Source organism: Mus caroli, unplaced genomic scaffold (genome assembly GCF_978045245.1).
Source record: "Mus caroli unplaced genomic scaffold, Mus_caroli_1 scaffold_16, whole genome shotgun sequence".
Classification (NCBI taxonomy): domain Eukaryota; kingdom Metazoa; phylum Chordata; class Mammalia; order Rodentia; family Muridae; genus Mus; species Mus caroli.
The window spans coordinates 76079907-76092367 of NW_028227271.1; the positions used below are offsets into that span (position 1 = coordinate 76079907).

Below are 12461 nucleotides of genomic sequence, written 5' to 3' on the forward strand. Positions count from 1 at the left end.
GACACAGACTATACTGGCTGGTTTTGTGTATCAATTTGACACAAGCTAGAGTTATCACAGAGAAAGGAGCTTCCCTTGAGGAAATGCCTCCATGAGATCCAGCTGTAAAGCATTTTAGTGATCAAGGGACCATTGTAGCTGGTGCCATCCCCAGGCTGGTAGTCCTGGGTTCTATAAGAAAGCAAGCTGAGCAAGCCAGAGGAAGCAAGCGAGTAAGCAGCATCCCTCCATGGTCTCTGCATCAGCTCCTGCCTCCAAGTTCCTGTCCTGTGTGAGTTCCAGTCCTAACTTCCTTTGATGATGAAAAGCAATGTGGAAGTATAAGCTGAATAAACTCTTTCTTCCCCAACTTGCTTCTTGGTCATGATGTTTTGTGCAGGAATGGAAACCCTGTCTAAGACACAGACTGCCCTTGGTCCCACTCCTGGTTGATTGATTTAGCTTTCCAGGAATTGAATGAAGTACTCCCACCAAGCTTTCAGCAACTTCTAGAGAGGATCTAGGATAGAACTCTGGACAATCTTTTCACCTTATGAAATCCTTTCTCTCCTAAAACATACATTTACCTAGAATATTACTGTAAAATTTGTTTTCTCTAAGTCCAATGACAGTGAGAGGGAGAGTTGAAGACAGGTCCTGATAACTCTGGCTAGTATTCCTGAGGCTTTCCATCCTGACATGGTTTTCTTAAGGAGACTTCCTCAAATTTTCTTTCCCTTAGCTCAGTGTGTTCCATTCCTGCTTGGAATTTGCAGCTAGTTTCCCAAATTTTGAACATCTAAGAAATGAGACTATGCTACCTGTGAACCTAGAACAGATGTATGCTTCAGTCTTCCTAACCATGCCCCCCCAAGCTGTTTCTATGACTCTACAAAGTTGCAACACAGTCATAGAGATCTGCCATGTTTCTTCCCATACCTTCCCTTGGTGTAAATTCAAAATGCTGAAGCAAAACAGACAAGAAGCAACCAGGACAATACTACAACATTCTAATGTCCCTTAGTCATCAGTTCCCAATGATAACCATGTCCTGTGTTTGGACTATATTAGGGACCTAGGCATTCTTTTGAGTATTTGCTTTTAAGAAATCGTTGTAGTATTTTTACCTGGCACAGGATAAATCATCACAATATTAGTGAGATAAGCAGGTATGTGAACAAGAAATTAGACAGTAATAAAGTAAAATTAAAACACTTATAATCCTATTAAAATCCATGATGGAAGAACAAACATTTGAGCGCGAGCCTTAAATGGGTCTAGTTCATCCAAGGTATGAACCAAGATGGAGATGTTCATGTTTAGATTTCACTAGAAAATCTATAAGAACTTAACGATGCCCATCATGCCCTGAAGTGCACACATTCCCACAGGGCTTGGGACTTGCTGATGGGAAATGGGTGAGTGTCTGAGACAACTCAATGACAACACTGGGAGCAAGGAACACCATGGAAGCCTCACTGCCTCGCAGAGGCAAGTTCAGGTATCCAGCTAGAATTTAATCTAAGTCTTATAGTGACTAGAAGTTCACAAAGAAGGTGGCTTGCTGGCTGGGCATGAAGACACACACCCATAATTCTAGCAAGACAATACAGGGGTTGAGGCCTGCCTCTGGTGCACAGTTGAGTAAATGGCCAACTGAGCTATACAGAAAAGACCTTCTCTCCAAAAAACAAAACAAAAACACCAAGGAATGGGGGAAGAAAAGAAGGGAGGGAGGGAAGGGAGGGAGGGAGGGAGGGAGGAAGGAAGAGAAGAAGAGAAGAGAAGAGAAGAGAAGAGAAGAGAAGAGAAGAGAAGAGAAGAGAAGAGAAGAGAAGAGAAGAGAAGAGAAGAGAAGAGAAGAGAAGAGAAGAGAAGAGAAGAGAAGAGAAGAGAAGAGAGGAAGGGAGGGTAAAAGGAAGGGTGAGAAAGGGGGATGGGAAGGAAGGAGGGAAGGGGGAAGGGGAAAAAGAGAGAAAAAGGAGGAAAGATTCTGAGACACAAATTATCAGAGTCAGCAAAGAGCCCAAGGATGCCCCAACAGGGTTGGAACAAGGAATTGAAATCTGCAAAGTATTGTTGCAGGACCTCAGGGGTTGTTTAAATTCCAAATAATTTGTCAGAATCTTATGTATTTGATCATCTCCCAATACTAAATATTCATTCCCCAAAATATACATAGAAGTAACTTACAAACTGAGCAGGTTATAATGATGACTATGCATATATGTATGCATATCTATATATGTATGTAACAACAATTAATAACAAAAAGAGGCATGAATTTGAAAGAGAGCAAAGAGATATACAGAAAGGAGAAATAATATAATTGTTATGAATATCATTTTTTAAAAAATAATATTAATTAAGATACATAGAACAGAGACATAGTCTGGCACTTTTATGAATTACTAATTACAGCCCATCTTGATACAGATTTTTATCTCTGTTCTCTCTCTGACTTCTGCCATGTCTTATGACTAACTCAAACATTTCAAAGCTCATGTTCTTGTGACACAGAGCTCAGATAGGCTGGACACACACACACACACACACACACACACACACACACATTAAGGAGAGAGAGCCTAACGACAGTAAGAAATGCACCATTTTGTCTCCAATGTTTGGAACATACATTCCTTGACCAATTCCAAATCAACCAAGCTAGAGGGTGAGAATCAAGGAAAACCCCCTCAGAGCTGAAGTGATGGACTTCAAGAGCATGCTCAGACAGTTGAAGAAAAGCTTCTCACTTGTTTTGCAGAACAGAAAGTTTTGTGATTTCACAATACTGACAAAAATAAACTCAGTATCATTGTTAGTGTTGGGCAGTCCCAGCCCAGCCAGACCATGCCTTTAGCAAACATTTAGCTATGTCATCACCATTAACAGAGCTCTTTTACAGAATGGACAGTTGTTTGCTTGTTTGTTTGCTTGCTTGCTTGCTTGCTTGTTTGTTTGTTTGTTTAATTTCTTGCCCTCCCTTTCCTTTAATTATTCAGTATGCCAGAAGTTCTATTCTTAATGAGACATCCAACAACCATATAGTTGAAGTTCATTTCACACTATTATTTTTATTAGACTTTAGAAGAACATTGGACCTTGAAATTCAGTCCAGAAAGATGTCACAGATTCTAAGAATTCACAGAGACACTGAGCATAGTTGGGAGACCCAATCTCCAGACAACCCCTCTGTCTTCCTCTTTATCCCAGGCTCAGTTCAATCCTGCAGAAAGATCCTTGCCCTCCTATGGAGAAAATGCATGGGTGAGAAAAACCCTAGATCACAGGAAAGGCTCATTGTATATCCTCTCAAACCACATCCCTGACCAGATCCAGTAACTATTAGAGCAGACAACTTGTTTTTATGAGGTCATTCATGCTTATTATACCTAAACGACAGAAGACAGTCTCAAGTCACCTGTTTTCTAAGTGAAAGTATCTGTTAAATGGAAAATCTAATGACATAAACTAGGTCGTATACATTTTTATATATAAAATATAAGTTTTGTTACTTCCAGTGTTTGAGAACTGAACAACTTTCTCATATGACAAAGTAAGATGAAAGTCTACTGCCCCGGTGGAATTCATTGTAACAGAATTTTCCTCTTCCCCAGATCGACTGTTTCTGCACTGTTGTTTTGTTTTGTTTTGTTTTGTTTTGTTTTGTTTTGTTTTGTTTTGTTTTGTTTTGTTTTGTTTTGTTTTGTTTTTAGAACTATTAACTTTGATTACAAAATATATGTGAGGGCTAATCTTGATTTTGCAATTCAAGTTAATTTATAGTCACTACAGAACTTGTCTAAGCATATTGGGAGTGATTTTCTACACGAGATGAATTGGATGGAAAGACCCACCCTAAACTCGGTAAACAGTCAAATGCCAGGTGAGCACCAGGATTCTTTTCTCTCTCTGCTCACTGACTGCAGGAGCAATGTGATCAGCAGCCTCAAGCCCTTGCTGCCAGGATAGACTATATTGTTTCAGACTGTAAGCAAGAAACTAAAATACTCCCTTAAGTTGCTTTTTTCTCAGATATTTGGTCATAGCACCCAGAAAAGCAGATGATACAATCAATGCATACAGCAGAATTTACTGGCATGACTAATTAAAGTGTATAAGTTAATAATATTAAGTAGAAGTACACTGTTGTGCAGCCATTAATATCGTGTACTTCCCATATCTCTTTTCTTCCTGCAAAACTGAAATTCTACCCATTCGACACTGTCACCCAATCCCCTTCTCCATCCTGCATCTGCATTCTCTCTACATTCCATCCCTGTACATGACTACACTGAGAACCTAAGGTGCAGGGAATGTGTGGTATTTGACTCACCTATTTCACTGGGTGTGCTTTAGGCTTAGGCATTATTTCAAAGTGCTGCTCTTAACATCATGTAGATATAAACAGATTTCGTTCTTTGAACTCAGATAAACCACATTCATCCTGTGCAGCAAAAACACTGAGCCAGAAGCCAAATACCACCAACACTGAATAAAATTTTCACATCTCATGTTGGAAATATGAGTGCTCTTATTTTAGGCCTATAATGTTTGACATGTTGCATTCAGCTTAGAAATTCATTGGAATGTAACTGGGAGTTAACTTTTAAACTGACTGCTTGTAGGAAGAGAAAATGAAGGATAGGGCGTTATTCCGGGTGAAGCCAAGTGTCTGTCACTGGCGGCTAGCTCCTTGGTAAAGCTACTGTACCTTGACTAAGTGAACCATTGCATCTATGAAGAACACCATGTCCATGCCAGTGCCACGGATGCTCTCGTTATAAAGCTGCAGGAACACACTCAGACGCTCTCGAAGGTGGTTAAGGGATGTGATTGGCTCATATAGCTTTGGCATTTCAGCATCAGCCTCCTCAGGTGTTTCACCTTGGCAAGAAGCGATAAGTTTCTTCAAATCACTGAACTTGACTACTACTGCCTAAATTAACACACTAAAATTTTAATTTAGTTTTTTAAGAAATTTTTAAAATTCTTAAAATTTAATTTTTTAAGAAAATTTTTAAGAAAACAGAAAGCAGGAAATAGTAGTATCAGAATTTTCATAATCATGGACAGATACTTCTAAAAAGAACCAATTCCAAATGATTTTTTTTTATGATTTAATGAGAACTCACAACTAAACATTGTGACTTGAAGACCATTTCAGAGACAGGAGATTACTGGTTAAAAAAAAAAAATTCTGAAGAAATTTGGATAACATCAAAATCTTGAGAGAGATAAAGAACTGCATGGTTTTTTAGGACAACAAAAATAAGGAAACTCCATAAATGCTCATCTCAAGCTTCACAAAATAAAGTGTTTTAAAGTCACAGGCAGTTGGACATTTCTTTAATGGCCTTTGCCCTCACCCCAGGTGGAGCAGTTGCACTTTGACCCTTTAAAAGCTCAGTCTATTTACTCATCATTCTCAACCGGAGGGTGTGAGATATAAATGAGTCCAATAAACACAGGATAAGTCCTAGTCATTTTTTTCCAAATGATTTTGTACATGCTTGACCTGCTATACAAGAAGTCTTTCTAACTGCAGGGGAAACTGTAATGGGTTTTGTTTTTTTTTTTTTTTTTGTACCTTTCACTCAGAAACTTTTGATGGATCACACATATAGTTGCCACCACAAATCAGAGATGCTGTAGTCATCCCCAACCATTAGAAGACATAACTACATTAGCCTAGAGTGCCCTACAAGTCAATGGTGGCCTTAGCTCTGGTCTCTGCCTCCCAACTGCTGGTACAACAGGCATATGCCTCTGCTCTCTGTTTATGAAGTTTATGAAGTCTAACACTTTATGTGTGGTGGGCAAGCACTGTACCTATCAGCTGAGCTCTACTCCCAGTGCCAACAGCTTTTATAATATTAAAACATGACCAAGAATCTATCCTCAGTTTTAGAAATAGTCTTTAAATGAAGAATAATGTTTGGTTTAAAACCATTGAGTTCTGATGTGAAAGTCAGGGCAGTGTGTCTATTTCCATAAATAAAAGGAATAGATCTCCACTTTCTGTGAATCCAATCACAAAGGCTGCCTGTGCATCACTCACTTCTTCTAGGTTATATACACTGGGCTTCTTATAGAATTCAGATGCCTGGATAAGAATCGTTGCCATTCTGGTTGCCTTTTATTTGGCAGTAGCTATGGCTGCAGATGCCTACATATCCCACAGATAACACTTGGGTTTTCCCCAATTCCTGTGATGTGACAATCACATTTCTATCTGCAAACATGAAAACAATAAGATTCAAGAGACATTCACCAATAGGTATTAAATCCTCCCTTCTACCTCTGATAGGCCACAAGTCCTAAACATGTTCTTTTGCTCTACCCCACATCTCTGCTCAGTTTAATAACCAAAGTGATCACCATAAAGGTAATTCACCTTTGAACTCCATGATTTTGTACTGACCACTCCTCCTGTACTTACTGAGCACATACTTTCCCCAGGTTTGTTTTCTGCACAGGAATTGAAGCTATGCAAATGTACAAACCTTCTAGCATTAGATCTCGACTTGGGAGCCACCTTTTGGAGAACTTCAAACACCTCAATAGTTTACCTGTAGCTTCTGGTGCATCCCTCAAGAAATCCACAAAATAAGCATCAACTCCAATATCCACTACAGGTGTTTTCTCTTCACCAAACTCCTCCTCTACCAAACTGACAACAGCCTTATCGAACCAGGTCACATCACTGGACATGCTAAAGCGGTCAGCTATCACACGTTTACACTCATGCTTCCACAGCCTGAGGAGGTCCTGTTGAAGACATAATTAAATGCATCATTAATTCCCACTGTGCCATAATTGAGATTTCAGGTTGATATACCACAGAGCCTCATCTCTCTGGTTTTCAGATACAGTACTTTAAAGATAGATACAATATGCCTATATTTCAATTTAAGTTGATCTTATTAAAACATAATAAAAGGAAATAGAATTTATTATTTTCTGATCTTTATTGAAAAAATATCTTCAGTTAATAACATTACAAATTTATCAGATCAATCAACAAACTAATTGATGTTGTGTAGAAAGGTGTTCATTTGTTACTAAATTGGTTACAATGTTTCCTTTCATGGGTCACTTACAATGTAATGTACAAAATATGAACAACTCTTACATGTATCCAATCAAGATTTATAAAAAGACATATTTAATTAGTATGGATGAGAAAAAATGCTGCAAAAGTAAATCTAGCATATCTGAATGAAAAAACTCAGTGGATTTTATCCACTGGTAGCTGGGCGAAACTGATTAGACATCACTCCTATACTTTCCAAAAAAAAAATAATATTTGATAAACTCCATTATTTGCTTTAAAATAATCATATACTTCCTTACCTTCGAGGTCAGATTTGTTACTAATGACAAAAACTATTTGGTTTCCAGAATATAAAAAGTTTCTGTTAAGAAAAAGTTTACTATAGCATCAATTTCTAAAGCTGTTTGCATTGAGCTAAAATGAGTGACCAGAATGACTACTGAAGAATAATAGTTGAGACTCTCATTCCACATTCCATTAGTTTATTAATAAAACTCAGAGAGGTAAACTCAACTTGAGAGTAGGCCAGATGGCTTAAAAAGTAATGGTGCTTGCCATGTAAACTTGATGACTTCAGGTTGTTCCCTGGAACCCACTTCAAAGTGGAAGAAAGGACTTCCTCTACACAGTTGTCTTCTGACCTCCACATACTTGTCCCTCCCCCTCCCCCTCCCCCCTCCCCCTCCCCCTCCCCCTCCCTCTGTTTACAAAATGAAAAAAAAAATGTTTAAAACAACTTGAAATATTTACTACTGCTAAACTAAATGTCACTTTGTAGTATGAATTATGAGCTTTGCCAAAAATTTGTCTGGTTTTCAAAAGTTAGCAAGTATGGGTGCCTGTTGGCAAGCATCCGGAGCAGAAATGAGGGGATTTGGGAGTGAACACTCGACATGCTTACTGACTACTTTGTCCATAATCCCACCCTATGAGTGGTTTTTGTAGCCAGTACTCCTGAAGCTAGTGGCCAAACTACATCCCCAGCTCCAGAAAGCCCAGGAAAGAAGCCACCTGTGACTGAGACTGAGCACAAAGTCACACTTTAAAGGTAAAAGACATAGCAGATTTTTTTAAGCTATTGTTCTATTTTGAAGGGAGTTTTTATTTGTTTGGTTGGTTGGAGTTTTTGGTTTTTGTTTTTGTTTGTTTGCTTGGTTGGTTGGTTGGGGTTTTTTGTTTGTTTGTTTTTTTGGTTTTGGGGGTTGTTTTTTTTTTGTTTTGTTTTGTTTTGTTTTATCTTCGAGACAGGGTTTCTCTGTGTAGCCTTGGCTGTCCTGGAACTCACTCTGTAGACCAGGCTGGCCTCAAACTCAGTGCTGGGATTAAAAGCGTGTGCCACCACACTTGGCTTTGAAGGGAGTTCTTACAACATGGGAAGGGTCATATTCACATCTGTCCATAAATGCTCATTTTGTTTTTTGTAGTAAATGTATTTTCTACTCTGCTGCCTCTTTTCAGTTGTAGAAGAATAGATCATTCTTTTTACTTCATCTAATTACAAGGAAAACTCATATGTGACTAACAACAAAATATTTTCTTTTCATTCTGCTTATTTATAAATACAATTATTTTTAAGTTTAAATGTGACGTTTAAAATATGAAGACTATTATGCAATAAAACCACTCATAATTGTGCCCACTACTTTTTTAAGAAAAGTGGAGATTATGAAAAAAAAAAACAGTATTTTTTTTTCTATTCTAGCCTGTGATTAATAGCAACTGTCACCTTGATAGAATCTGGGGTCATGCAGAACACAAGCCCATGCCTGTGCTGAATCATCTAGATTTAGTCAGTAGAGGAGGGAAGACCTACCTTAACTACAGATTATGCTAGTCCTTGGGCAGAGGTCCTAGACTGACAAAAAAAAAAAAAAAAAAAAAAAAAAAAAAAAAACCCAAACTGAGTATCAGCATTCACTGCTGACTGCTTCCTGGCTATGGATACAATGTAACCTCCAGCATTCACTGCTGACTGCTTCCTGGCTATGGATACAATGTAACCTCCAGCATTCATTGCTGACTGCTTCCTGACTATGGATACAATGTAACCAGCAGCCTCACACTCTGCCCCAGTGCCTTCCTCAACTAGGATAGTCTATACCTTCCCAGAAAGAGCCTTTCTCCTTTAAATTGCTCATATTGGGATATTTTACCAAGAAAATAGGAAGAGATACTAATACATACCCCTTAGATAATAATTGTATATATTATTTCTTTAAATATAAATTACTTTAATCGAAATTATAGTTCAAATTTTCTAATGTGATATTTATTTTTTCTCTCACTGATGATACCCAGACACAGATGAAAGTATGTAAGAAGATCCAATTTTTTTTCAGACTTCATCTAAAAATCAAATTTAGAATAAGAAAATAGCAGTGGGAATTGTTTTATATATTAAGTATCACGTACGTCTGTGTCTTTGATGACCTCTGAAGTGATGTTCAGCATGCCCTGCCAGATCCTGGAGAGGTCTCGAAGGTTGAACACATAGTGGAATTTCGCAGGCGTTGGGAGCATCTTCAGTTTGGTCATCTGCCACAGGCGGCGTGTCAGGGGTACCAGCTTTATCACAGCATCTCGAACTTCCTCAGAGAAGCCCCGCTGGGCACAGTAGTAGCCTGCCCCAATCACACCTGGGAAGAGGGAGGATAATCAAAATCTGACTAATCCCTGCACTCAGTTCTGAGGAAAAGCATGAAAATGAAGAATTTGCACAAATGTAATGTTATATTTTAACAGATGGCTATGCACTAAGACAATCATATCAGTTAATGGTCTGTTCATTTTTCAAATACTCAAAAAACTAGTGATAGGTTTAAGTAAGTCAGCATTCAGTATATCAGAGTATTATTTTAAAAGTACTCTCAAGGGGCTGGAGAAAAGCTTCACTGTGGTAAAACATTTGCCTAATATGTACAAAGCTCTAGATTCTATCCCAGTAGGGTCTGATGATGATGATGATGATGATGATGATGGAAGCAAACACTGAAAATTCTGGATACACTAATTTAATATCAGTCAATGAATAACAGTGATAAATATATAAAATTGGCATAAAAGGTTAATTGTTTTGGGGGGGTTGTTTGTTTGTTTGTTTGGTTTGGTTTTGTCCTCTTTAGTTTCCTCTTATTTTGTTGACTTCCCATGCATTGTAAAATCATTTTCCTTATGCATAACATTTTCCAGGCACCAAAGAATAGTTACATGTGGTAGAAGTCATCGCCTATCATGAACTTTACTTTCCCCAAATTTAGATAATTCAAATGTCATTAGGTCTCCAAACCTTCCCACTGCTGTGACTGAAGGCAGAGCGCTGTCACACTCTCCAAGCCTGGGGTGACAAGATGACATTTTATCCTGCCAGAAATTAATTAGGGTAATCCTAATGAGTTTTGTGTCAGTTGCAGTTTCAGAAATTGTAAATTAATACCTAACAGAGAGTTGTTCATAACTTCAAACTCTTTTTTAAGTAAAGAATAATTCAAAAACCAGTAACAATGCATTTTCGTTGCTCAAGTAAATATACTTGGTTATATATTGAGCTAGTAGCTCTTCACTTAAATTGTCTCTGGAGTGCTACATATTTAATCCATGAGTAATTGATTACAATTCTGTTGAGTACCCTGGTGGTCAGATGAGAGTCATATTTGGTTAGACTATTAGGCACCTGTTCTTAACAAAAGTATAGATTGCCCATGTGAAAACCAGCTCACGTATGTGTCATGTATAACTTTTTTCCATGAGAAGCTGACAACAGCTACTTAAATGAAAGTGATGATGATGATGATTGATAATGATGATGATGATAAAAAAGAACATGGAGTAAGGCTTCTATGTCCATAAATATTTATAATTAATCCCTGTAGGAAACAAAGTAAAACAGGAATAAGGATGCAAACCAAGAGCTTCCCCCACTCTGTGGTGCCATCTGGGTAGACTTGCTGAGAGCAGATATCACATCCCTCTTTCCCCTGCCAACGAACAACCATTTTACCAAAGATCTTGTCCATGGAAGCATCTGAAGGCAAGGTACAGTTGAATATGGAGAACTGTCTCTTCAAGCGCTGCGGTATGTCATTGCGTCCACCCCCAGGATGGATCATGGCTGCCAAGAACTGGATGTCCACAATGCTAGTGAACTCTCCAGGCTTCTCCAGGTTATAGAACCCATTTTGTTCCATCAGCTGTCGGACAATCTCATTAGTAACCTAAGAGAAATAACTTTTAGAATTAAAATGCCATTCCTTAGACTAAAGAAAGGCTCAGTAGGTACAGTGCTCACAGCTAAAGCATGAAGACTTGAGTTTAGGTCCCCCAGAAGCCACATAAGAGCCAGGTGTGGTTATGTACACCTCAGATCTGGGATTAGGGGTAGTGACAAGTAGTGGCCAGTCTACCAAAATGGTGAGGCCCACGTTCAGAGAGACCTGTCTCCAGGAAGGTAGAGAGTGGTGGACAAAGCTACCTAATGATAACCTCTGGCCTCAAAAGTACAGAAATACAAGAGAGGACAGAATGGACAGACAAGCAGACATATTACTAGAACATAATTCCTTAAGCTTTTCTACAGAACAGAGTTTGTTGTAAATTTCAGATATTGCATGCTGAAAATATACAAAAAAAATTTACTCATAGAAGAATAAATCAATCATAAATTAGCAAAATAGAAATGTACAGTGGAATTGATATACCTGATCACCCCATTCGTTGATTACAGGCATATTTAAATCATCAATAAAGACAGCCATTTTCTTCCCCGCAGGAGGACCATATGTCGTGCCCATGCGTTTATCCACGTAACTCTCTATTGTCCTCTGTTAAGCAAGAACACCAACAGAAACATCTGAAAGCCTTCACTAAGACTTGATCAACTACCACAAACAGACATTAAACAAGATGAGAACCTTTAAATGAGAGGAGCTACTTACTTATTAAAAGCCAAAAATGCCCTCCTTAATTTGGGGAAAGCTAGTTAGTTCGTAAATTGTTTTTGCATAATACTTACAGGCTTTAAGAATCTGATTTCATTTACCATTTAATAAAGTTCCCATCAATGTCAATTCTGCTTGGAATCTACTCGGCTGATGCTTCCCTGCTGATTTATGAGGATTTCGTGCCATTTCCCGGTTCTTATACCAACTACTCCTAACCTCAGTCCTATAAAAGTTTTATCACAATCAGAGATACTGTTAAAGGGGGATATTGATTGTTAAATAAGGATATTGACTCATGAGCTGTATAGCCTGCCTTAGACTGAAGGCTGCTACAGAGCCTGTTGTTCCAAGTATCCCCTATGATTCAGATCCCCTGCTGTGGGACCCCACAGCTGCACCAACAATGAGTCTTTCCTATTCTCACACAGCAAGAACAAAGCCCGCTGTCTCCTCTCACTCAACACTCCTCCACGGTAGGAGGAGAG

The 12461-nt window shown here is 38.4% G+C and overlaps 1 protein-coding gene across 3 annotated transcripts in view; it reads right to left on the reverse strand.

The window, feature by feature from the left end:
- The window catches only part of Dnah5 (dynein axonemal heavy chain 5), a 255115-nt gene that overhangs the window by 91704 nt on the left and 150950 nt on the right, over window positions 1–12461 (reverse strand). For all 3 annotated transcript variants that reach the window (XM_085831340.1, XM_021183130.2, XM_085831338.1), the window contains 5 exons: window positions 11734–11856; window positions 11037–11250; window positions 9452–9675; window positions 6555–6753; window positions 4697–4869 (listed from right to left, as the gene is read on the reverse strand). In XM_085831340.1, the coding sequence (XP_085687466.1) occupies window positions 4697–4869; window positions 6555–6753; window positions 9452–9675; window positions 11037–11250; window positions 11734–11856 (933 nt within the window). The remainder of the gene's footprint in view (window positions 1–4696; window positions 4870–6554; window positions 6754–9451; window positions 9676–11036; window positions 11251–11733; window positions 11857–12461) is intronic.